Genomic DNA, 26052 nt, shown 5'->3' with positions numbered 1-26052 from the left:
TGTCAAGATCTCTTACAGAAATTTCATAAAAGACATTGAACACCTGCTTATGGAGACACTGATAGGGGGAGTCTGGATTCAGATTCACATCCCTCCCATGTATCCCCATATCCCTATTATTGCAATCAAATATTACAAAGGTTTGGGGAGAATAGAGATGGGGTGCTGCTTCTAAAATTAAAAGTTCAGGGGGTTCCAATGATTTCCATGGAGCAAACAAGGCAGTACAGTTCTCTCTCAATTTCTGATCCATGCAACTATGAGCATGATAAAGTGGTTCTTATTTGACTTAGTAAGTTTGAAGTGGGTGATTCACATCAGTGGATAAGTGGAATCCCTTCTAAACAAACAAAATTGCATCACTCCTTTCAATTTTAGATCCTCCAACTGCCTAGAAGACATCAGTTTTCACTCAAATGATGATAACAACACTCTGGTCTAATAGCCATGACCCCCTCAGCCACAGTAATGTCCTTGTCTGAGCCAGCCCAATGCTCTGGCAGTTTGCAAAGACTCAGCTTCCGGAGAACTTTAATGGCCATCAGTGAGGTTTCAGGATAAGGGACAAATGGAGGTTCCTCTCACAGCCCCTTCAGAGATGCCCTGACTCCCCCCCTGGGAATGTCAGTAGGCAAGACAGTGAGCAGAGCTGCAGTGGGCCACCACAGGGTCACCATGCCAACCTCCCTGTCCGTCACAACACAGGGCATTATGTCTCTGTGGGTCAGGGAGACACCATGGTAGGCAGCGGGGCCTCCACCCAGTATAGTCCTACTCTGCCCTTAGTGCAGGTCTACTAGTAGAGGCTATTGTGACTTGATTAAAGGAAAGACTTGATTCAAGGGGTATAGGCCCCTGTATATTGCTTGAAAGAGTGTAGGTCCCAGCTTGCCTGTTTCAAGAGGTTAGCGTCCCTTGCAGCCTCCCCGGCTGCCAAGGAAATGGGAGGCAGCTGCCTCAGGGTGCCTGGACTTGCTTTCTTGCTCCTGCTGGTTTTGCCCCCTCTGCTGCCAAGCAGTGGGGCATACCAGCACAGAGCCCCGACCTGGCTAGATTTCCACCACCTCACTCGGGCCAGGAGAAGCCTCCCCAGCAACACCAACCTGGATGGGGAGAGCACCCGCCAGGGCCACAGCCAGGACATGGGGTCCAGGGAGAGGCTGGCAGATCACAAGAAATCCTGCCAGAGCAATCTTGACCTCTATTTAATCTTGGACAAGTGAGTGGACCTCCTACCGGGCCAGAGACTTGGGGGCCATTACTGGGAGCTCCATTCTCAGCACTTGTTAATAATGTCCTGAGTTTTTGGTTATCATTTTATGCTTTGTTGTGTTTCTAACCCAAATGACTCCATTTTTACTGGACTCCAGAAAGACTGCTGAGTTGTCTCTGGGCCTTCTATAGCCTCAGTGCAGAGAAAGATCTTTGCTTTGCTATCTATGTGTTTTTGCTACTTTCTTCTACGATCTATGTGTTTTCTGAACACTTTACTCTCTGGGTGTGGTCCCGAGAAAGCTGGGCTCTATATAAGCCTTTATGACCTTGAAGAAGGAAAGGGGTCCGGGCCATGGGCTTGGAGACACGGCCTTGGTCGTTTCCAGCCCCTCTGTTGGGCTGAGAATTAATTTCACCTCTTCAGTAGTAGCCGTGGTATGACGTCGGTACCTCATGGAAGCACGTGACTGTTTCCAAAGCCCTTTCCCTGCTGTGCCATCCTCAGACAGGCCTGGGGGAGAGCAGGGAAGGTATATGCCATTTCCCAGGAAGGAAGAGCGTCACAGAATTGAAGGCAGCAACCTAGAGTCTCTCAGGATGACTTATCCTTGTTGAAAAGTCAGGTATTGAAGTTGTCTACAAATATGTTATTTTTTTCCCCTTCAGACCTGTTAATACTTATGTGCACAGGTGTTGGGGGCACTTTAGTATCTTTGGGATGTGATGACCTCATTATCACTATGACTTTCACTCATGTGAACATTGTGGCTTGACGTCTATCTTGTCTATTATGACTATCCAATATTGTTTTATTTCCCCTATATGAAATATCTTCTTTCATCCCTTCACATCCATCTCTGTTTGTCTTTAAAGTGAAATACATATCTATAGGCAATCCATCCATAACTGGCCTTACCTGTCCACCTAATCTCACTGCTATCTTTGCTTGATGAATTCAATATATTCAAAATTGGAGTGATTACTGATACGTAAGAACTTGCTACTGACAACTTGTTATTTCCTAAATGTAACAAATTGACATTACCGCTTTTGTTTTCCTTCTGTTTCTGCCTACCTTTGCAGACTGGGCTTTCATCGTGTACATTCTGCTTCCCTTTCTAGCTTCTGCTTGTTTGTTGACTGTTTCTCTGGGGAATGTTTCTCTGTTTTGAGAAACTAGGACTTGGAGTTTGAAATCTGCCTTTTTGTTAACATCCCGCCACAAAACTAGTATTTGTTTGTCATTTTATTTTAACAATTATCAAGTAAATACATGAACACAAATTTAAAATCAAACACTGTTGGAAAGGTACTGCAAAAATCTCCAGGCTTCTTCCCACCCTCTCCACTTCTGATCCCACAGCTCAGAGAGAGCTCTTGCACGTCTTGGAGATCTTGTCAGGTTATGGCTTTGTGTCTCGTAACAGGCTTGTGGTGACACCTTTCTTGCTGCTTGGTAACAAAGAGGCAGAGAGCTGGCCATGGTGATTCTCCAAGGACACGAAGGACCGGGAGAGTCAGAGATACAGAACGCAGGAGGTTTTTTCAGAAATGCATCCCTACTTCATGTCTTATCTTGAACTAGTGTGGCACAACCAACCCTCCTTGTTTGCTTCCAGAGGGTCTCACTCTTGAATCCCCCAGTTGCAAGCACACAAATTCCATTGGTGCCGTCCATCCTGCCAGTGTGCTGGCGTGGTGGGGTGGGAGTAGCTTCTTGGATGGTTTCAGGTAAACTCTGCTAACACAAAGAATTCACCCTATTCCATTGATTTTTCATTTTCAGGTCAGGAAGTGTGGACACCAACTGGATAGTTATATACGGCTTCGTAGAGGATTTCCTCAAAATGTTTCAAAAGTATGACTTCTCCATGTGGTGGGGCGTTTGCAATGCCAGGCAGAGTGCCTGTTTGCTTAGACCCAGTGGGCATGGGTATCTTGGATTAGCAGCATGAACCCCGGGTGGAGTTCTGAACCAGTCAAAAATGCAGTTTACTCAGTTTCCATGGGCTCCAAAGGTCCTGTAGACTTCAGGTGTTTCCAGTCTTGGTGTCAAGCCAGTGTAGGAAATACTAACTGACTGGAGGATGTCACAGATTAGAAACCAGCTAACCAGTAACACTGTAAAACAAACTTCTTTAAATAGTTCCAAAGAAAATGGCAAAGGACCCTCAGGGCAACTGTAAAGAAAAAGCAAGAGAAAATTCAAGGATGGTTTTCCCAGTATATGGACATTTGAACTAGGACTGTTAGGAATGAGGAAAAACAGGGAAACAAGAAGCATCAAGGAGACTTCCTGTGGAGGGAGTGATCTGTTTAGGGGAGAGAGGGGTTAACTCACAAAAGGGGTACCATTGAGACTGGGACAGGACAGCTTGGGGTCAAGGCCAAAGGGCTCATACAGCCAAGCCAGGGGTCGGGATTGCAGAGAGCAATAGGAATTAACAAATGACACTTGGGCTGAGTGTGGGTGATGAGGATTGTGCTCCAAGACATCTGATAATTCTGGGTAAAATGAGTGGGAAACAGAGCTACCGTTACTTGGAGCTCATCAGGGACGAGGACAGCAATCCTCTAGCAGACAAAGGGGGCCTGTGATCCAGAAGACAGTGGGCAGGGAGAGGAAAGGGATACAGGTATGTGAATGAGTGGCAGAAGGAACAATAATGTCTCTTAGATGGGGGAGGAAGGAAACATAGACCAGGAGGGAAGGGCCATGAGGTTCCAAAAAAGTTTCAGTAGAAGGAGGCTACTCATGGGCAAGCATAGGGACCTTCACCCAGTGTGTGTGTGGCATGAATCATGCACTTATGTGTCTGTGTGTGAGTGTGTGTGTGTCCTGTGTGTGTGTGTGTGTGAGAGAGAGAGAGAGAGAGAAAGAGAGAAATGTAGAGGATGGGATCTAGGGATAGAGGAGGACACCACCCTGACAGTCTCCCTGGAGCGCCACACATTTGCTGGCCTCAGAATCCTTTACTAAATTTATGGTAACTTCTGGAACTCAGGAAGGGGTCACAGGCTAGAGGGAAGTGAAGACAGGCAGGTGTCCCCTCCCTGGCTGCTCATGGGGTCATTTGAACCTCTGTTTATGACTCTCACGTACACGTGCTTCCTCCCCAGCCCGAACATGCGGGTCTCGATCGTCACCTTCTCCACAAGGGGCCACACCGTCCTAAAGCTCACCTCGGACAAGTAAGTTCAGCTTCTCTCCCTCAAGGCAGACCTACTGGTGGTGGGAGGGGGGAGACGGAGGCCATAGGGTAAACTCTGCAGAGGTGTCCTGAGTTTCAGTCAGGAGCCCACAGGCATGCTGCCTGGGCGGGGCTGGCTTCTGCTCAGAGACCACCCTGCACCCCCTGCATCTACTTCCAGGCCCTCTGATAACACCGGCACTGAAACTGGCAGCCCCTGTGTTTCTAGACAATCTCTGCCACTCCAGGTTTGCTGTGCCGGCTCAGATCTTCACTTGGCTCAGCCTGATCCAGCTCCCCCTCCACCTGTGTCCCACTCCCACCTGCTATCTACCTTAGCAGAGCTAGTAAAGGACAAAAGTGTGGCCATCTGCAGCTCCCTGCTCCCCTGCCTGCATGGGCGGCACTTATGGCCCCTTCCCTGGCCTTAGGTCTTCCCTGTCAGGAGCTCTGAAGTAGGGAGTCAGCACTCAAAGCAGCTTTGCTGCTTCCTTCAGATCCAATCCTGAAGGGAGGGAGGCTGTGGGTTCCAAGGCATACTCAGTGATCCAGGGCAGGGAGGAAGGGAGAGGGCACGGGTATTGCCAGAGGGACCCTTACCAAACTCAGCCTTTCCTGGTAGAGGGTGATGAGTCCCACAGGGGACCCCTGAGGTGCTGGCAGTCCTGGCAGTGCTAGGGTGAGTTCCGGGTTTACACTAGCGCAGTCACAACTGCTCCCCACTTTGCCTGTTGTTGGTCAGACAGGCCCTTCCTGAAGCCTGCTGGTCAATGAACCTGATATACGATGAGTACAGACAAGATCAATTCCAAAGACCCTGGGCGAAAAGCCCATGACTCGGTTTCTTGACAGTCGCCTCCCTCGTCCAGGTCGGTCTGCCCAGTGCAGAATGTGCCAGCACAGATCAGGCTGTTTGAGAACACGCCACCCTTCTTCCTACCTCAATACTCCATTTTATTGTTTTTAGAAAAGAAATCGAAGATGGTCTCAACAAACTACGCAACACAGAGCCTACCGGAGCCACAAACATGCAGGAAGGATTTAAAGCGGTACAGCCAGAGCTCTAAGAATTTATCCTGCTTTAGCAAGTGCTCAGAATATCATTGAGTCCTCTCAACATGCCTTCCTGTTTTTGCAGGTCAATGAGCAGATCTCCACAGTAAACTCTGGAGGTAAGCTCTGCTGACTTCGAGACTGTGGGATCCTGGACAGTCAGGCCGAAGCACAGCAGTCTGGTGGCCCCCACTTGGAGCTGACTCTTGTGCAAGTTTCCTGACAATATGTCGTCCAGAGTCCTCATCCATGCACAGAGGGGAAACTGAGCTTCCCGGATGATTCTGAGATTTGTGGGCTCCTGGGTGTACATTCCTGGTGTTTATTAAGTATGAGGCACCTGACCTACATTGAGCTTGTGGAAAAGGGAGAAAGGCCAGGGGGCACCTTGGGCAGACAAGACTCTGCTTATGGAAGAAAAGAGCTTGATTTTCCCCTTGCTGACCACACTCTGCTGTGTTCCCATGGCTGGAGCTGCCTCCTTCCCCTTCATTGTCTTTCCTCTGCTGATGCTCCTGCTGGCCTTTGTGTCCCCAGGGCTAGAAGCTGTGTCAACTTCTCCCCGGAGAGAAAGCGGGGGCAGTGCACGGCCTTCACACCTGTGGCAGGTCACTCTGGGCGCCTTTACTGACCAGGACCTCCTGCTTCTCCCACAGAAAAGAAAGTGCACTCCATGGTTGTCTCCCTAATTGATGGAGCACTTTGGCCAGAGTCCTTTCAGGCTACCAAGAATGAAGTGAGTCCAGCCCACCTTGACCAGCCTTTGCTCCACATGTTTAGTGATTTGCACTTAACACGGTCTTTGTCTTAGGCTCAGAGGACTCGACAACTGGGAGGGACTGTTTACGTTGTGGGTGTCAACAACTACGTGAAAAATCAGGTAATTCAGAACGGAAGCCAAGTGAGAAGTCTCATTGTGGAAAGCTTTGGCAGGGCCCCCCAGAGGATGGTTCTCTAACCCACTCACCCCAAATATCTGGACAACATGTGACTACTGCAGAAATGAGTAACTGTGTTGTATGAGCCCACCTGGGGAACAGGTGGTAGAACTTTCCATTCCAGAAAGTTGGGCTGCTGGCGAGGTCAGGGTGGGCCACTGAGTCTCACATAGCATGAAGCCTGAACCCAAACACTGGGATGGTGTCCTGCTGGTCCTCACCCCTGCTGTGGGTCCAAGTTTTCTGCTTCTCCTTGTAGCTCCTGGCAATTGCAGACAGCGAGGAGCACGTGGTTGGTGTGGACAGTGGATTCTATGATCTCAGGAACATCGTTGACTCAGTGAGAGAGGGGTGGTTTGGGGGTGGATGAGGAGGCTCTTACCATGCCCACTCTTCACCTTACCTGACCCGAACAACTCTGTTTCAGCTCGCAGCTAAGGCCTGCATTGAGCTTACAAGTGTGGGACCGACCGATTACTGTGTGGGAGGTAAGAGCTGGGTCTCTATTCTAAACAGAGGCATGTGTGCTTGTGTGAGTTGTACATTGTGCTCGGGTGTGTGTGATGGATGTAGTGTACTGTGCAGTTTAAATGTGTGATATAAATACACACGTGGAAATGCTCTTATTCCCAGTATGCATGAACGAGAGTTGACATACAGTTCTATGTAAGGTGAAGGTATATCACATAATGGTTTGACATATAAAACTTGAAGTGATTAGCACAATAAGATTGTATAATTCTTTTTTAATCACAAAATCAAAAGTTTAATTTAAAAATGAGGAAAAAATAATACAGTAGCAATGAAACCGAAGAAGATCTGACAAGTAAAATATTTCAGAGCCATTTTGGGATCACCCCAGAAGCACAGGGCTGATATAGAGTTGAAACATCAGTATATTCTTCCCATCAGCAAAATGAAGCAGAAGAAATGATGATTTCAGTGTCTGAAGAAATTTTTCAATGTCCAGTGTCCTAATAAGGGCAATGTCCCTCCACAATCACTCCCAGCTACATGAGCTTCAGGGTTAAGGATCTTCCCAGCCTAAATACCGACTGGCCTGCAACCCTAACCTGCAGCACTATAGTGGGGACGTCCAGGTACCATCTTAATCCAGCGGGGTCTCTGGGGGTTGCTAGGAGGTTCTGTGCAAGGAACCAGACTGCAGGTCTGGGCACCGGGCCTTCCCGCAGGCTGCAGCACAGGGGATGTGGAGGGGACAGCTGGGCCCTGCACAGTCAGGGTGCGTTTCCTCTGCATTGGTGCCCGGTGTGTGACCATCTCAGCCCCTGGACCCTGAGGGACACTGGCTGTCATTTGAGCTCAGATGCCTTTGGCCAGCACAGGAAGCTTCCTCCTTTCCCACACTCCTCAGCTGTCCTGGCTGCAGCTCTCCCTACATCTCTCTTCTCAGCTGCTGGAGAAGCTATCAGGGCCCTGGGAGGGATCAGGAGTCATCTCAGCTAGGGACACTTAAGGAAAGTGACAAGCTCTTTCCATGTCCCCCATCATCTGGGCACCGAAGCCCAGGGCAGTGAGGCATGGCAGTGGCAAGCATTAGGATGAGAAGAGTGTGATGGGGAGCAGGGCTTTGGTGCCTGATTGGCAGAGCCCCGTGTCTTGTACCTGCTTGTGAGGGTCCCCACCAGCTGACATCTCTGTGTTGTCTGCATTGTGTCTGCACATCTGCTCAGACCAGCCAGAGGACGGACATCAGCCCCTCAGGAGTCCCGCCGACCCACAGCTCGTCTGTCATCAGGCCCATGAGGAAAGTCCTCAGGAGAAACGCAGGGCTGGCCCAGGTACCACAGGTGAGCAGTTCTGACCTTGCCGTTCTCTCTGCCACCCTGTCCCTGGGCACCACACCTCTCTCCCGCCCCCTCGCCTGCTGCTCTGAGCAGAGACTGCGTGGGGTCCCACCTGAGCCCCACTCACCCCAGATTCAGAACCACAGCCAGAGACAGCCCCTTCTCTCAGTCCCACATGGACCTGGCCTGTGCCAGGACTCCGATGACCCTCCACACCTCACGATTCTCTCACCTCCAGCTCACATGTGGACACGGAGGTGCAGAGAGATGGAGGCTGTCAGCCCACAGCTCAGAATCTATAAGACAGGGGGGCCCTCATGTGCAATGATCCTGGGTCTCCTGCTCTGCCCTTGAACCCGCAAATCTCAGGGGGCCCCACACTCCCCCAGAAACCCATCTGTGTATGTGTACAATTGTGTGTCCCTGCACTGTCAGCCAGGGCTTGGGGTTGGGGCTGGGCTGGTCACTCCTCAAGGATTCTGGTTTCCTGACTGGGCTCTGGCTTAGCCTCTGAGCACGGCCAGTGGGGCAGGTGTGTCCCACCTCCACGGTGGGCGCTGAGCATAGTTGGCTCTAGTACTGTGTTCCGCCCAGGTGGCAACCTGCTGAGAATGGGAGTGGGCTGATGGGAGTCTAGAATGTGTGCTCAGCAGTGGGAATCGAGAGGCCCCAGGCCCACACTCCTGGTGTTTTCTCTCTGCAATGTGCAGCCACCTGACCTTTCCAATGCGGCAGCAGCAGGTCCCGGAAATCAAGGCATACAGTTCCCCAACATCAACCCTTACCACTTGGCTGCGTGCATGCTGGTCCTAATACTGATGATAGGGTGCTTGTGGCTACACCGCAGAAAGGTGAGTGCCCCAAGCTGCACAATTCCCTGAGCCCAGACAACTCTCCTAGGGACCTGACACATGCACTCCTGGGTCTGTGCTGCTCCCTCAGTGCAGTCTTCAAGGAGCAAAGGGAGACACAGACTCTGCCCTCCAGTCCCAGGCAGAGAGACAACCTGGCAGGCCTCCTGCCTCGTGCTAGCACAGCCTGTGGCCATGGGCGGCGTAGTCCATGGGGATAAGGGCCCGCAATCTCTGGCAAGCTGCCTCATGGCCCCCGGGTTCTGAGCGCTCAGGTGGACAGGAGGCCGGGAGGAGGACTGTGCTGTTGAGGGAAGAAGCAGGGGCCCTGTAGGGACACAGAATGAACAGGACTCCCAAGCTCTGGGCAGCTGAGCTTTAGAAACCAACACGGTGTCTGCACATTCTCTGGGCGGCTACGACCTCCCTCATCTTCTTCTTGAGTGCCAGGGGATGCTGCCCATACTGGACACACAGGGACAGAAAGGAAGCAGCTGCCAGCCTGTCCACAGCAGCTTCAGTCTGGGGTCTGGGCTGGCGTTGGTACCTGAGCAGGCATGAGGTGGACCACGCAATGCCACCTTGTGGAGACCACGTGCCCTGATAGAGCAGAGCAATAGCAGAGGACACCCTGACCGAGAAGAGAGGGACAGCAGGGCACGGTGGCCGTGGCAAGGTCACTGCCGGATGGAGAGAGAAGGAGGAGCATAGGGGAAGGCACAGCAGCAGCCAGGAGCTAGCAGGACCTAGAAGGTACCGAGTCCCTCAGAAAACTGAGGAGTCAGGTGCTCAGGGACATGCAGCCTGCTGGCCACCAACCGCTGGGGTGGGCATCCACAGTGACACCCAAAGCCACGTTCTCACTCACTCCCGCTGAGCAGAGTCCCCTCCTGCCTGTGTAATCACCCAAAGCCCTGCAAAAAACTTTCATCCTTGTTTCTCTTTTCACGTTCTAGAACAAGATGGTGGTGAGTTGTGTTTTGTTTCTGATGCCCACACAGACCTGCACAAGGAAACCGCCTGAGCTGTAGGATATCTGTATTTCCCACCCACCATCTCCTCCTACCTGGACAGAGAGAGCTGGCAGAAAGCAGGGTGACAGAGGGGCAGGGAGGGACAGGTGGGAGGACCTAGACTCACAAAATGGCATCCGAGAACACCCTCTCCATGCTCCCAACGGTCTGATCCAGAGCCTCGGTCACATTATAAATTGCAGTAGCTGTTGCAGCAAGTGCCATGATCCACAGTGACATGACCAGGGCTTTCCTTTTGGTTTTGTGTGTCAGTTCCCAAAGATTGTTCATCGGCTGGTCCTTCCCTGGGTTAAGTGAGCAGTTGGAAAGGGAACCTCAGGGTTCCAGTACTGGTCACCCCAGTGCAGTCTCTCATCCTGTTGGGTTGCATTTCTTTGGTTTCCTCCCTGTCTCCTGGCTGGCTGAGGGATTGACTGGGTTTGTCCTTTGGGCACTTAAGAGCTGAGGAAGGTGGAGGGAGTCAGTCCTCCCATAAGCTGTGAGGGAGGCCCAGGCCAAGTACACCAGGGACCAAGTCAGCTAAGCTGCCTGTGGCTCTCCCAGTTAAGGAAGCCCAAATGGACCCATAGAATTTGCACAGCAGGGCCACTGTGACCTATAACTGGGAGACCTAGGAAGCAGGCCCCACTCAGAGGCTGCCTTCGGTGCTGCTGCACTCTGGTCAAGGAGGCTGCATCTGCCAGTACCAGGCCAATCAGCCTCTGCTGATGCTCCTCCCCAATGTCCACCTTTCAATTGTACAACCCCAAGACCAGGCCTCTCCAAAGGGCAGCTCAGAAACCCAGGTGGCCTGGGAAAATTTGCTGTCCATTTGGGGAAGGATGTTCCCTGCCAAATATGTAGAGGTTGCTTGTGCTTCCCACGGAAGGCCTCCCCTGCAGCACAGAGTGCTGCTAATCAGTTGTCCTTGAATCCTCCCAACAAACTTTAGCTGAGGGGCCAGAAGTTGACAGGTGCCAGGGGAACAATTCATGTCTCTGAACCCCAGAACTGCCAGACAAAAGCGTTCTCTTCCTAGGAACCTTGTTTACAAACGTGCCCCACGGTGGTGGTCCCTTGTGGAGATGACAAACTAAGACAACTAAAGGTGAGATGGACCAGTAGGAGGGAGCTGTGGCAGGTCGGGCTCTGAAGGAGAGTTGGGCCCAGAAGGTGTGGCTTGGATGGAGAGGAGTGTTCAGGGCACTGAGCTGTACTCACTTGGCTCTAATACCAGGCTCTCCCCTCAAGGGGCTCCCGTTTATGGAATCACTGCTTTCACAGCGGTTCTCATCAGCCCCATTAATGACTTGGGTCTCCTGGGGAGTAGCAGTGGGTTAAAACCAAATCACAAGGTTCATGAAGGTCAGAAAATAAAAGCAGGAAATCTGAGTCAAGATCTTTCCCCCATTGGGTGGACATGCTGGTGCACCTGGCACCCACAGAAGCCAGCTCAGCAGAGCGAGGGAGGGAGCTGCTGCCTTGTCCTCCTGCCCTCAGCAGGTATGACAAGGGTCACATGGAGGAGGGGCCTGAAGGGAATGTCCTTCCCCAGCAAGAGCTGGGCCCCGCCCTGCTGAGACACTTCCCACACTGGGGCCCCAGCACAAAATAGAGTCCACATGGCTGGGGTGGAGGACGAAAGAGCCCACAATTTCTGCCCGGTTTTGCCAGTCCTCCTTGTCCTGCCTTGGTCCTTTTTGGGGGCCATGGCTTCCTCCAGGAGCTTCTATGGCACCAGGAGAGCCAGCCATGCCTTCCTCTCAGTGTGCAATACAGCGGTGCCCAACACATCTTCCAGAGAGGTGGAAGCCCTGACCAAGGGCTCGTTCCTGTTCCAGGACATGCTCCCCCGCTGACAACATTAGGGCAGAGATAGAGTGCAGGGTCCAGAGCTCCCCTAGGATCCCCCGCCAGGGATCCAGGTCACTCTCGGTCTGTCCTGAGCCACCTCTTCTCTCCACCCTCTGTCAGCCGGACCCTGCACACTCTCAGGGCATGGAGCCTTCCCTGCCTTCCCTGGTGGGCCTCATGAGTGCAGGCCTCCTCCTCCCTTCCTTCTAGCTCCTTCCCAGGTACCCTGCAGGCACCTCATGTTCCCCTCGGAGACACCGCAGATCACCTCCAGCCTTGTACTTTAGCTCTGCTAGTAGCTTCTGGCTTGTTCTGCAAATATACTAATTTGTACATCCCTAAAAATTCCTGACTCACACCCTGACCTACAAAGCAGGCCCATTGTCACAAGGAAGGCCACTATCCTCCCCCAGGGAGTTTGTGGGGACAGAGCTCAGGTGCTTTTGGGAACTGGAGGGGACACTGTCCTGCTGGAGGCAGCAGCCAGCTCAGAGCTTCCTCACAGGCTCTTCTGCTTTCCAGGACAAACTGGACACTCTGCACATGCAGATCGTGCGCAACATATTACAAAACCGCAACCGGAGCCCAGTGATATGTCATAGCCCAGGCGCAAGGTAAACAGGGTACAGGGATGCTCCCTATGGCCAGCGTCCTTTGCTTTATTTCCTGACAGCGGCCCTCTGGGAGTGTGGGTACAGGCATCTGTCAAGAAAATGTCTAAGAATGAGACGTGGTGCTCAGGAAACTCCCACCTGAGTCTAGACAGGGACCCCGTGTGTTTTCTTTGATTTTCATCTCAAGGATGGCGGGGGAGACAAATCTAGAACATTACCCAGCACTTCCAAATTTAAATGAAAAGGCTGGAGGAACAGTCAGATGGGGAGTGTTGGGTGCCTCCATCCCCACCCTGCACCAGGGCTGTGGGTCAGCTGCTGCCTCCCATGCTGAGGCCCTCCTGGCTGGGATGGAGACACACCCCACAGCACATCTGGGAAATCTGGGGGAACTGGGGCCTTCATTGAGTCAGAACATGTCCTCAGTCCCCAGGCTCCCCGGCAGGGGATGCAGAGACAGTCAACATCTGAGCAGAAGGAGTTCAGTGTCCGAGCCCTGGGCTGGGAATGCGGGGCACACCCCAACACCTGAACAGAGTCTCAGATAGGAGCCCAGGCAGGAGGAGTCCCCAGGGAGAGGAAGGGCATCCTCAGAGGTCCTGCCTTGGGCCAGCCCCCATAAGCCAAGGAAACCAGAAGTTTCTGTTCCCAATTCCAGTGCTTCTCACTGACCTCTGTCTTCTCTTCCCACAGCCATGTCCCTTACTCAGGTCAAGAGGTGGGAGATTGCGCAGGTACCCACGCTGCTGCCTGCAACACAGCCTGGCGTGCTGTCCCCTCGACTACTGATGGATGTGTTGCCCATATGCCCCGTGCCGACCTCCCCCACTCATATGCTCCCGGCCTCCCCGGCCCATATGCTCCCAGCCCCCACAATCGGTCTGCTCCAGGCAGCCCTCCAGGATGTTGCCAATGATCCCTGGCCCAGTTGGAAAACGTGGTGGAATCCCTTTGGCACTCCTACCCCCATAGACCAGTCAATAAATCCTGCAAATCCAAGATTAAGTTCTTTATGTGCTTAAGTGGACACGTGTGTTGAGTCTTGGTTTACAGTCAAAGGAGTTGGATGTGGTCCATCAGCAGAAGTGGTTCCCTGGCCAGCCCTGCTCCGCTGTGCAGGATGTGGCCACGCTGCTCCTGCCTGGACAGAGCACCCCGGTGTCCTCTGGCTGTGCACATGGATGAGTCCCCTCCCCACAGCCTGGTCTTCATCAGCCACCAAGGCCTGGGCCACAACCGGTTTTAGCTAAATTCTGCTCTTTTCAAAAGGCCAGAATGTCTTTGAGAAAACATACAATCCTTTCTCCTTCCCAATTTTTATGGAGAGAGAAGTACTTAGCTGTCTCACCTCCCTCACTCCCTTTTTCTTTCATTTTTTGATGACCCCTTGCTGGATATGTCATAAAAAGACACAAGAACTTCTAAAGTTCAGCGAGTGAAAATGCACCTTCTTTTTCCAAATACCCCGAACTGCCCCTAAGCCCAGGAGGATTTTAGAAGATTCTCTCCACTTCCCTAAGAGAAGGTGAATCTCCCCTATTTGCCACCATGTATCCTCACAGTGTCCTGTGCTCTGCCCCACATGCCAGCCACACCACCCAAGGAACCCCATGAGGAACCCATGAGCCCTGGAGGGAGGGTCCCCCAACTGAACCAGGCCAGCAGTCCCTGTGGCCCGCTGCTCTCACCCAGTATCCTTGAATGTTGTGTTATGTTTCAGTTGGATTTCTCTCAGACAGCTAAAGGTAGAAATATGTCAGGTTTGGGTTTTTCATCTGTGTAGACTGAGTGGATGGATAGGGATGACTAACTTTCCCCATGTTTGAAAAGAATTTCTGCCATGATTTGTGTAAGTGCATGTGGATGGATTTGCAGGGATATAATAAGTCACATGACTTTTAGCCTTGAAAGCCTTTATACCTGGAGTTGCTTCTCCTTGTCCACCACACTCCAACCCCTCTGACAGGTTACAGGGGCCTCCCCCATGGCCAGCACAGAAGAGAGAGGGAGAGAATCTGCCCCTCATAGGCTGTTCCTTTCCTGCCAGCACTTCTGTCTACCAGGTGTATATAGTGCCAGGCACTTCAGAGAAATAAGAGAACTTACAATGGAGGCCACATAGAAGGTGCTGGAATTATGTGGGGAAGGGAGAGCTCAGCACTTTCAATTTGACCCATTCAGAGACTCCCTCCATGAGCAAAGGCAGGTTCAATAGCGAGAACCAGCAGTGACTCCACACTTGCCTCCTGAGACCCTTCAAGCAATGTGAGGCCCTGACCAAATTTTGGTTTGGTTTATGTCACAGGAGAGACGATTGTTCCAGAAGATGGTGCTGAGAAATTTTTGTTTACTGGCCCAATTTAAAATTCCATCTTATAACACCAGTGATAACAGTCACGGAACACATGTGACTGAGATTTCTGTTTCACCTTTTACTTGACAGCACGCCCATCACGTATCGCCTTCGGTCATGATGCTGTCACTCATGGAAGCTAAGTTTCCCTTTCTGAACCCTGGAGATGATGCTTTCAAACCTGGAAACATGAGGGAGTACTCAGAGAAATTGGGGCTGCGGGGTGGGGGAACCCAGCAGACGCTTGCCCAGGTCACAGCCTCCCACCCAAGCTCATGCTATGAGCAGCAGACCCACAGATGGGGCACCCAGCTCTGTGCTGGAAGACTGGCTCCGCCCCTCCCTCTGCCAGTGCCCATCCTGCCCAGTATATGGTCTGCAGGCCTCAGGGAGCCATGGAGGACGCCTACCACTCCCCTGGCCTTCTCCCCAAATCACCCATCCCCTCCTCCCTATCTGCCATCTTGGGCACCTGGCTGTCACTACTCCTTACTGCAGGGACTACTATTATCCCAGGAACCTCAAATCCACTGAGAACCCACCCAACTGCCAGGGCTGCTGATCCTTGGCCTTGTCGCAGTTTATGAGAAAGGAGCCAACAACTTACAATGCAGACAGGCAGGAAGAGGGCAGGGGAGCGCAAATCTCGCCCACTTTCTCAACCTCACCTGCATGCTCTCAAGGCAGCCTTTTCAGCTCCCTGCTACCCTCACTTGCTCATCATCCTAGTAGCTCTGGGTAGGTTGTTGATTCCTGCCCAATGTGCTGGAGGAAGTTGGGTATGGCCTGGGCTACAGCCTGCCCTCACCTGACCCTGGCCAGGATAGACCCCACCTGATCCAGAGTCCGCACCCCAGGGCAGGGGGAGGGACAGGAGGCTTTTAGTGGCTTCTTCCTGCAAGCTGTGTTTCTCACTGGTGCTGCTCTATTATTGAGGGCCTCTCTGTAGAGGAGACGCAGTGGTCCAGAAGAGCTAAATGGAAACCAGCAAGTCCTTACAGCCAGGCCAGCAGTCTCTTGGGTATCATGACTGTACTCACTTGTCAAGTAGATTCCGGACACCTCCCAGTGACTGGCCCCAGTCACAGCCCTGCTGAGGACTCAGTGCCACCATAGTCCCACCCCACAAAGACTCCTCCTGTGGGGGGGTGTGCAGTCCCATTTCAACCCAAGAAGAGTGAAGGAGGGAAAACTACAGCACAGACAGGATCCTGCAAAGATATTCAGTGAATGGGAGCCCTGATGTGTTGTGCGCTAAACCCCAATAAACTGTTGCTAGACTCTGATGGCTCATTGTCTTCAGCACTAAAGCCCCCCAAGCTCCTGCTGGTCCTTTCTTGTGCACGCCCCTTCCCAGGACATCCCCCTGGTTCTTCCCTCCTCCTTGTTCCCAGCACCAAAGGCTGCCGTCCAGGCTCAATCGCACAACTTGCTGCCCTTAGTAAGCCTGGTGGCTCTGGAACAGGCACTGTGTCAGCTGCCTCTGAGGTCTTTGCCTCTCAGGGTAAAGGTTCTGCCATCTATAGCAGTGAGAATCCAGTAAGAGAAATCCACAGCCAGGCTCAGTCTCCCCCTCTGTAAAGTGGGTCGGCTAAGGTGTCTCTCCCTCCAAGCGGCTGCTCCACAGCCCTCGACGTGCTCAGGAACGCAAGTGCTGGGGTGTAGCACCTTCTCCCAGGGGGAGGAAGCTGGGGGCAGTGCTGTGGCCCTCTCACCTGTGGCAGGTCACTCTGAATACTACTAACCAGGCCACTCCTGCTTCTCCCACAGTAAAGAAGGTTCACTCCATGGTTATCTCCCTGACTGATGGAGCACTGTCGCCAGAGGCCTTTGAGGCTACCAAGAACGAAGTGAGTCCAGCCCACCTTAACCAGCCTTTACTCCACATGTTCAGTGATTTACACTTAACACGGTCTTTGTCTTAGGCTCAGAGGACTCGACAACTGGGAGGGACTGTATACGCTGTGGGTGTAAACTACTACATGAAAAATCAGGTAATTCAGAACAGGAGCCAACTGCAGAGAACAGTTGTGGAAAGCTTTGACAGCGCCACTCAGAATATGGTTCTCTAACCCACCCCAAATATCTGGACAACATGTGACCACTGCAGAAATGAGGAACAGTGTTGTATGTGCCCACCAACCTGGGGAACAGGTAGAACTTTCCATTCCAGAAAGTTGGGATGCTGGCCGAGGTTAGGGTGGGACACTGAGTCTCACATGGCATGAGGCCTGAGCCTGAGGAGTGGGATGGGGTCCTGCTGGTACCTCACCCTCCTGTGGGTCCAAGCCTGTTGTTCCTTCTCTTAGCCCTTGGAAATTGCAGACAGTGAGGATCACGTGGTTGGTGTGGACAGTGGATTTTATGATCTCCAGAACATCGTTGACTCAGTGAGACAGGGGTGGTGTTGGGGGTGGGATGAGGCGGCTTCTTCCATGCCCCACTCTTTACCTGACCTGAACAACTCTCTGTTCCAGCTTGCAGATAAGTCCTGTATTGAGCTTACAAGTGTGGAACCGACAAATTACTGTGTGGGAGGGAAGAGCTGGGGACTCTCTTCTGAAGAGAGGAACGTCTGTCTGTGTGTGTTGCAAGCATGCTAGGCTGTGTGTAATGGATGTAGTGTATGAACTTTAAGTGTACAGATGCCCAAACATCCAATTATTTCACTAGCAACCAGGCCAGGATGCTCAGTCAGGCAAGAGACAGAGTGTTGCAACCTGCACTGTTTTGTTCCCCGCTCCTTTATGATGGCGGTCTGGTAGAGGCTGGAAAGGACTGCCTGCACCCCTTAGGGAGCTTCAGGACTTAAAGATTGGAAACCCCATGAGGGGTTTGCTCATTGGATGGGACTAGGTGGAGCCTTGAATGGGCTGTGGCAGTTAGCAGCTAAGAGTGCCTCCTTACAGTGGCCCCTTTAGAAATGCCAGGTAACAAATACCAGGTGTGTGACACAGGTGACTCGGAGACACACAGATATTGGTTCAGAAGAGCTGCCTCCTGCAGGAGTCCCTTGGGGGTTCCATTTGTGGGCACACTGCCATAGAATGAGATCAGGGGACAACAGAGATCAGCCCCACCTTACACATGCCTTTGGGTGTTGCCCTTGCAGAAAGCTCTGAAGCACTGGTCTTTGGAAGAGGTTTTCATAACACCAAAACAAAAACGAAGTCCTATGTAGATTTCAGAGAAGTGACACCATATGTTTTGGTAAGTACCTCCCTTGATTTGTACAAGTAAAAAATTTCCCACAGACGCTGTCTCTATCAGCCACCATGCGTCCACAACCTTCGATGTCCGTTCACTGTGGGTGCTATGAGGATAGAGGCAGCACCGAGAGTGGAAGAAGGGACATGGGTGGATCCATCCATCCCCAGAGTCACAAAAGAGTCTGGGGTCAGGGCTGTACCCTGCAGGAGTACACCATGCACAAAAACCAACTCAAAATGGATTAAAGAACTACACATAAGACCTGAAACCATAAAATATATAGAAGGAAATATAGGCGAAACACTACATGACATGCACCTCAAAGACATCTTACAGACACATCACCCAAAACAGTGATAGAGAAGGCAAAGATAAACAGCTGGGACTACATCAAATTAAAGAGCTTCTGCACAGCAGAAGAGACAATAACAAAAACAAAGAGAAACCCACCGATTGGGAGAAAAATTTTGCACACAACGCTAATGATAAAGGACTGATCACAAAAATCTACAAAGAGCTGACGAGACTCAACAAAAACAAAGAAAATAATCCAGTCAAAAATGGGCAGAAGAGCTAAAAAAGAAACTTCTCCAAAGAGGAAATGCAAATGGCCAACAGGCATATGAAAAAATGTTCAACATCACTTGTAATCAGGGAAATGCAAATCAAAACTACCATGAGATACCATCTCACACCAGTGAGAATGGCACATATTAAAAAAACTAGCAACAACAAATGTTGGCGAGGATGTGGAGAAAAAGGAACATTCCTGCACTGCTGGTGGGAGTGCAAACTGGTCCAACCACTATGGAGAGCTGTGTGGAGATTTCTTGATTTACTAAAGATAGAGCTTCCATATGATCCAGCAATTCCACTCTTAGGTATTTACCCAAAGGACACAGAAACTTTAATTCAAAGGGCACCTGCACCCCTATGTTTATAGCAGCACTATTTACAATAGCTAAGCTTTGGAAACAGCCCAGATGCCCAAAAATAGATGACTGGATCAAGAAGATGTGGTACATATACACCATGGAATATTACTCAGCATTCAAAAAAAAGAAACACATGCAATTTGCAGCAACATGGATGGCGCTGAAAGAGATCATGCTCAGCGAAATAAGCCAAAAAGAAAAAGAAAAACACCGGATGGTCTCACTCATAGCAGGAATCTAGAAAACCTAAATAAGGACCAGGAAAAAGAATAGCTATAAGAAAGAAAAAATCAAAATCAACAAACAGCTATGAAACAGACACACTATGGGGGGGGGAAGTGGGGATTGGGGTCAAAAAAGGGGGTTGCAATTGTATAGGAAATATAAAAATAAAATTAAAAAATAATAAAACGGGAGCAAATAACACCTGCACTATCTAAGCTCTACAACATATGTAGGCCGTTATCTGGTGATACTCCCACATCGGGCGTACCTCCATGGTGGAGGAGTGGCCTGAGGGAGCACACAGCTAGGACAAGCTGGTGTCCTACCCTGGTGCTGAGGTGCGTGTGATAATCCCTACAGAGTGTCTAGGGTGCAGTTGGACTTCCTGAAACCCTCATTCTCCCAGTTAGCTTCTGAAAATGTCATTTGATCTGATGTGATATTCAGTGACTGTCTATTGCAAGACCATCTGGTAAACTTAGAGCAACTCCTCTCCCCCAGCACACTCAGAGCACAATCCCCTTGCTTCTATGGGAGCAAAGAATGAAGCAGGAGTGCCACTGCCACACCCAACCTCACATGTGTACCTGGCCTCAGGGAATTGGATTTCCTTCCCTCTGTACTCTCCAGAGTGATGCAGGAACTGAGAACTCCTTCATATAGAAGAAATGCATTCTCGGTGGGTGCATGTTCTCAGGACCAATCGTGATTCTCAAAAGAGACCTGTTATCATTGCTCTGTATGGGTCTGCACCTGAAGCAGGGTCAGCTGAAGACTTGCCCAACATCATGAACTGGTGAAGGAAAAGATGGACAGTAACCCAGGTTATCTGACTGTCCCTGCTGGGCTTTGTGCCTTACCCAGATGCAAGTCGACTGGATAGGAGGGTCCTGTCTGTCTGTCCCGCAGTGATATGATACTGTCTGTGGATGCACATCTTTCCCGCGAGGGGACGGCCAGCCTGTGTCCCCAAGCTGCACCAGTGCCAGGGCCTCCCAGGGGAGAGCCCACCCCACAGTCCTGGGCCCCTCTGCAGAACGCCATCTGCTCCTGCCAGAGGCACCAGAGCAGGTGGGCAGGGCTGTTTGCTGCGTGGAGTCTGATGCACTGATGAGGACTGATTTCGTTGTTTTTGGTAACATTTTCCTCTAGGAAAACATGCAGGAAAATATTTTAGAAAATATCAATAAGCATAACTAAATTTTAAATCAGTGCTTCATTGTTTATTCTTAACTGCCTTAATCTTGTGATGTTTGATCATTTCCATAGTAGTTTTTTATGTGGCAACTGAAATATTCAGTTAATCTTGGTTGAAAACGCCTCTGTAGTCCTCCATGCTTCGATGAGCCCTCAGTTTGCAGGTGCCGGCCATCACCTGCTCCTCCTGGCTCTGGACTGTGGACACCCGACGGAGGTCAGTCAGGAAAGCACCTCTTTGAGGATACTATTTCCTCTTTATCCTGACCATTCCTCCCTACCCTTTGGATAATAGGCAAACCCTACCCTCTAGTTTCACTCTCGGTACCAATGAAGGAATAACAGACACAGAGGTTCATAGCAGATGCACAATTTAGTTAGTGCCAAAATGCTTATCCGTGTGGAATGTAGCATAGGTCAGAACACCCCTGACCTATGGCAGAGGAGAGAAAAACATTAATAGATCTGAGATTAATACTGAAAATGACACACAGTACAAAGCAGGGAAATAAAAAGAATAAAAACATGACGCCACCTCACACCTAGTAAGTACCTTTAACATTCTTAAATGTCACACAGTAAAGCCTCATTTTCTTTGATGCATTGATAGAAAAAGAAACAGGTGGAAATGAAGAAATTGTTGGGTGTGACACAATGTTTCTTCATGAGACAAATTTCGAAAAGATGTTCCTAACGTTAAATAGATGCTTTAAAAACATGAAGATTACGGCTATACGAGGAGAAACTTTAGTTTGATTATGATCTGTTTATGTTTGCAGCGTCTATCTGTGACAAGGACTCCTGTCTTATCAAAATTAAAATTAAAGAACACTTGAACTGAGAACAAGTCTATGATTTTGGAATTAGAAAAACATTTAAAATGCATCTCCAGGGGCCTCCCCGGTGGCGCAGTGGTTGAGTGCTGGGTTGCGAAGCTGCCCGCGGCCTCTGCGGCGCCGGTTCGATCCCCGGCTGCTCCCCGGCCACTGGAGGAGGGTCCCACATGGCGCGCAGACCTCTCCTGCCGCCCGCTGCTCCCCTCAGCAGTGTACTTCGGTCCTTCTGCCTGCTCTGCTCCCCGCTCTGGCTCTGGTGAATTCTCTCACCCTCCCGCACTTCTGACTGTACCCAGTGCTTGTATAAACAGAACAAACAAATAAATAAATAAATAACATGCCTCTATAAAAAAAAAAAATAAAAAAAAATAAAATGCATCTCCACTCTTAGAAAGATGTCTCCTGAGCTGTGCCTGGAGGCCAGGCCTACCCCTGAGCTTGGCCCCTTCCGAAGCACTTCCTCCCATCCTGCTGTACACACCCCCTGGGTGCAGGGCTGGGAGAGGACCTCCCTTGATCCTACTGAGAGCCACAGCCGGCCTGCATCTGTCTGCAAGTGCAGAGCTGTGGTTCCAACTAGGGTCTTGAGAAGCCCAAGTAAACAGAAGCCAGGGAAAGGATTGTCCTCTGGTATCATTGTGGTCAAATCCAAGTGGCTGGGTTGAATCACAGAGGGGAAGCGTGGGAGCCTGCGGGGCTGGGCCAGGTTGTGTGGAGTAGCAAATCAGTGCGCAAAGGCGGCTGGGCCTTCTCCACTCAGCCAGCATTTAGGGATGTAAAAGACCAGGGATTCAGAAGTGAGAGGCCCCACAACTATAAGTTAAGGAACACCTTAGAGCCTCGTAACTGCCCTGCTTGCAAAATATAACAGAATACAAAAGGAAATAAAGAAAATCACTGTCCCCTCCTCAGAAATCCCCTATCTCATAAAAGGCACCACCATCATCCAGTTAAGCTGGTCAAAACCTGCATGTCATCCTTGATCCCTCTTTGCTTTTATCCTCATATTCAGTCCAGGGTAGGTCCTATTTCTTCGATGTCTACAGCAAGTGCTGTGATGGCTCACCCCTCAACAGACTCATTGTGTTTAGAATAAAACCCAAACTGTTCCAGGACCAAGAGTCCCTGCCCACCTTCTTCTTCCTTCTGGGACAAGGTCAGGCAGTGCTGCCTCGGCTTGACACCTGCTGTTCCCACAGGGCAGAACTCTGCCCTGGGATCTTGCCCTGACTCTCCCCTCATCACATTCACCTCAGGATAGGGCCCTCAGAGAGAACTTCTCTCTAAAATATGTTCAATAATACAGAAAAATAGAAATATTGAAAAAGAACTTGAAACAGCATCTCTTAATTTCAGTAATTATCAAATAAGACAATGATTATTTTGAAGTAAATACCAGTGTGATGAAATTTATGTAAAAATATTTCAGTTTCCCTAAATCTCACCTTGTCCCAGTGCCTGCCTCACCCATTCTGTGTCCAACCCTGTTCATTAATGTCACAATTTTAATTCTCTGGCATTTACTTACAAACATAAGCCCTGGAAAGCCGGATCCCATTCAATGCAAGTCATATCCCTTGCTGGTGCGGGCAGCTGCTGAGAGGGCAGAGAGGAGACGCTGCATCTGCCCCCACAGAGCTGCACCAGCCAAGGACAGGCAGACGGGAGCAGGGGTGGATGGGCACATCCACTGGCTTTCTTCCTGTCTCATTTGCTTTAGATAAAAGAGCCACCCAGGTGGAAGACACCAGCATAAAGTGTCAGGGAGTGAAGATAGAGGAAACAGCCAAGTAAGTGCCACTCTGGGACAGGCAGGCATTTTTGCCCCAGGAGATGCAGAATGTGGGGCACCTCTGCTGGGCAGCATGTGACGTGCTCTGGGAGGCTTCAGGGCATCGCCTGACCTGCCCGTCTTGGTGATCCCCCGATGAGCTCAGGGATCTGCTGTGTTGCAGCCCCTGCTAAGGACAGGATGTGGGAGATGAGGGAGCCAGGGGGCCTCCTCTACTCCCAGCAGCCTTCAGAGATCAGGATGGTGACCCCTGATCAGAATGGTGATACCACACATCCTTCCTGGTCACTGAGCTCGTGACCACAAAACATCTGACCCCATGCAGAGTCCCTCACTGGTCATCCTCATCACTGAGGTGGACCTCGTGGGACTTGGGGTGAACTATCCTCCCGGGCATTATGCCCTCCAGTAGTCCCGAATGCCTAATGTTCAAAGTCATCACAGTAGGGAGAGCTATGGGCTGTGGTTTGAGCAGAAACCAAGAGCTGTGCCGACCTGCACCTGTGGTCACCATCTGTCCTTTCTGTGTTTAGCGATATTTCCGTTGAAGTGAGCCTGAACAATGGTGCCAGCTTCATCAGCAACGGGCTCAAGATCAGCAGCAAGGATTGTGGGGGTCACAGGGTAGGTACTTGGTCTCCCTCTGGGCTGCCCAGAAGCCTGCCACGAAGAGAGAGTCATGCTAGGGAGGCAAGAGCGAGGACCAGTACCCAGGACAGGCCCAGCAAGTAGCAAGTGCGACAGGATGGGCAGCTTCTCCCAGTCAGGACTCAGCTCAGCACGGGGCACCTGGGAAGGAACGTGACAGACCCCTTCCCAGGCTCCACATCATCCGGGCAGCAGGACATGGGCAATGGGGAGAACATCAGTCTGGAGAAGTGGTGTTGGGGAGTAGGAACACAGTACCCCATTGCCAGAGCCCTGAGTACAGGCATATGAGGGACCACACGGTGCTCACATGTCCAGTGTCCATCTGCATTGTGTCTGCACAACTGCTAAGACCAGCCAGACTCACAACAGCTCCTCAGAGTCCCACCAAGGCACAGCTCGTCTGTCATGGGGCACATTAGAAAAGCTCTCAGGAGAGCCTCCAGGCTGGGCATGGCACCGCAGGTCAGCAGCCCTGACCTTGCCGACTCTCTGCCACCCTGGGTCCTGGGCACCAGCCCTGTCTCCCTTCCTCTCACCAGCTGCTCTGAGCAGAGACTGTGTGGGGACCCACCTGAGAACCACTCACCCTTGGTTCAGAATGACAACCAGAGACAGCCCCTTCCTTCACCCCCACACGGACCTGGCCTGTGCCAGGACTTTGATGACCCTCCACACCTCATGACCCTCTCACCTCCTGCTCACATGTGGACACAGAGGAGCAAAAAGACTGAGGAACTCTGCCCACGACTCAGGGTCAAAAAGAGCGGGAGGCATCGTGTGCAATGGACCTGGGTTTCCTCCTCTGCTCTTGCACCCTCACCGAGAGGCACTCCTGTACCCCCACAATCCTCCAGACCCATCTGTGTATCTGTACAATTCTGTGTCCCTGCACTATCAGCCAGGGCTTGGGGTGGGGCAGGGTGGTCACCTCACATGGCTTGACAGGGTTCTGGGGATGAGCCTTTGAGCAGGCCAGTGGGCGGGTGTGCCCCACCCCCACAGTATCTCTGTGTATAGTGGGGCCCAGCACTTGAGGTCCGTCTAGGTGGCAACTTGCGTAGAATAGGAGTGGACTGAAGAGAGTCTAGGGTGCTTGCTCAATAGTGGGTGTCTAGGATGCTCCAGACCCATACTCCTGGTCTCTGTGCTCTCTGCAGAAAGTGCATCCAGTGGACTATCCAGATGTGGCAGATGTGGTGGCAGTTCCCATGAAAAGAAACGTACAATTTCCTGATATCAACCCTTATCAACTGGCAATAGTCCTAGGCATAATTTTAACACCAGCGGTGATCTGGTTACCGTGGAGATTTTTTTCCAGAAAGGTGAGTGCCCCAACATGTACACCTCCCTCAACCAGACAACTCCCAGGGACCCGTCACATGCTACTCTTGGTCTCTGCTGCTCCTGTCAGCTGACAGTCTTCACCGGAGCAAAGAGAGACATAGACTCTGCTCTGCATTCCCAGGCAGAGAGACGACAGGGCAGGGGCCTTCTGCCTTGTGTTTGCAAGGCCTGTGGTCTATGGGCTGCAATGCCTGGACGAAGGGCCCAGAATCCCGGGCAGGGCTGCCTCATGGCCACCAAGCTGTGATGCTCTGGTGGACAACAGGCTGGGAGGAGGACTGTGCTGTTGAGGGAAGAAGCAGGGGTCCCGTAGGGACACAGAATGAGCAGGACTCCCAAGCTCCTGGCAGTTGAGCTTTAGAAACCAGCACAGTGTCTGCACATCCCCAGTGCTGCTTCCACCTCCCTCCATCTTCTTCCTGAGTGCCAGGGATGCTGCCCATACTGGGCACACAGGGACAGAAAGGAACCAGTTACCAGCCTGTCCGGCAGAGCTAGTCTGGGGTCTGGGCTAATGCTGGTAGCTGGGCGGGCATGAGGTGGACCACAAAATGCCGCCTTCTGGGGACCACGTGCCCTGACAAAGCAGAGCAATAGCAGAGGACATCCTGGCCGACCGGGAAAAGGGGAAGCAGAGCATGGTGGTGGCAGCAAGGACACTGCTGGATGGAGAGTGGGAGGAGCAGAGGGGAAGTCACAGCAGCAGCCAGGAGCGAGCAGGGCCTAGAAGGTACCGCGTCCCCCCAGATAACGGAGGAGTGAGATGCTCAGGAACATGCCCAGCCTGCTGGCCACCGACCCACCAGGGTGGACACCAGCGGTGACACTACTGCTGAGCGGAGTTTCCGCCCACCTGTGTGGACCAGCCAGAGCCCTGCAAAGCCGTTTCATCCTGTGTTTGTCTTTTTCACTTTCTAGAACTAGGAGCCGGTGGTGAGTTGTGTCTTTATTCCTGATGCCCACACAGACCTT

At 51.4% G+C, this 26052-nt stretch overlaps 1 protein-coding gene across 2 annotated transcripts in view; it reads left to right on the top strand.

Annotated features, from left to right (window-relative positions):
• The first annotated feature begins 741 nt into the window (after window positions 1–741).
• The window catches only part of LOC119234511 (anthrax toxin receptor-like), a 54608-nt gene continuing 29297 nt past the window's right edge, over window positions 742–26052 (top strand). Inside the window, exons 1-9 of one of the 2 annotated variants that reach the window (XM_054690121.1) lie at window positions 742–1219; window positions 3002–3073; window positions 4336–4407; window positions 5374–5455; window positions 5545–5578; window positions 6116–6195; window positions 6271–6339; window positions 6657–6737; window positions 6825–6885. In XM_054690121.1, the coding sequence (XP_054546096.1) occupies window positions 942–1219; window positions 3002–3073; window positions 4336–4407; window positions 5374–5455; window positions 5545–5578; window positions 6116–6195; window positions 6271–6339; window positions 6657–6737; window positions 6825–6885 (829 nt within the window). In that variant the 5' untranslated portion in view covers window positions 742–941. The remainder of the gene's footprint in view (window positions 1220–3001; window positions 3074–4335; window positions 4408–5373; window positions 5456–5544; window positions 5579–6115; window positions 6196–6270; window positions 6340–6656; window positions 6738–6824; window positions 6886–26052) is intronic. The other variant, XM_037497495.2, reaches the window with a different exon arrangement.

This window comes from Talpa occidentalis, unplaced genomic scaffold (genome assembly GCF_014898055.3).
Source record: "Talpa occidentalis isolate TD23 unplaced genomic scaffold, MPIMG_talOcc4v2.1 talOcc4.8, whole genome shotgun sequence".
NCBI lineage: Eukaryota > Metazoa > Chordata > Mammalia > Eulipotyphla > Talpidae > Talpa > Talpa occidentalis.
Note: the sequence above shows the minus strand (reverse complement) of the source record. Positions and strands in the feature narration are given on the sequence as shown.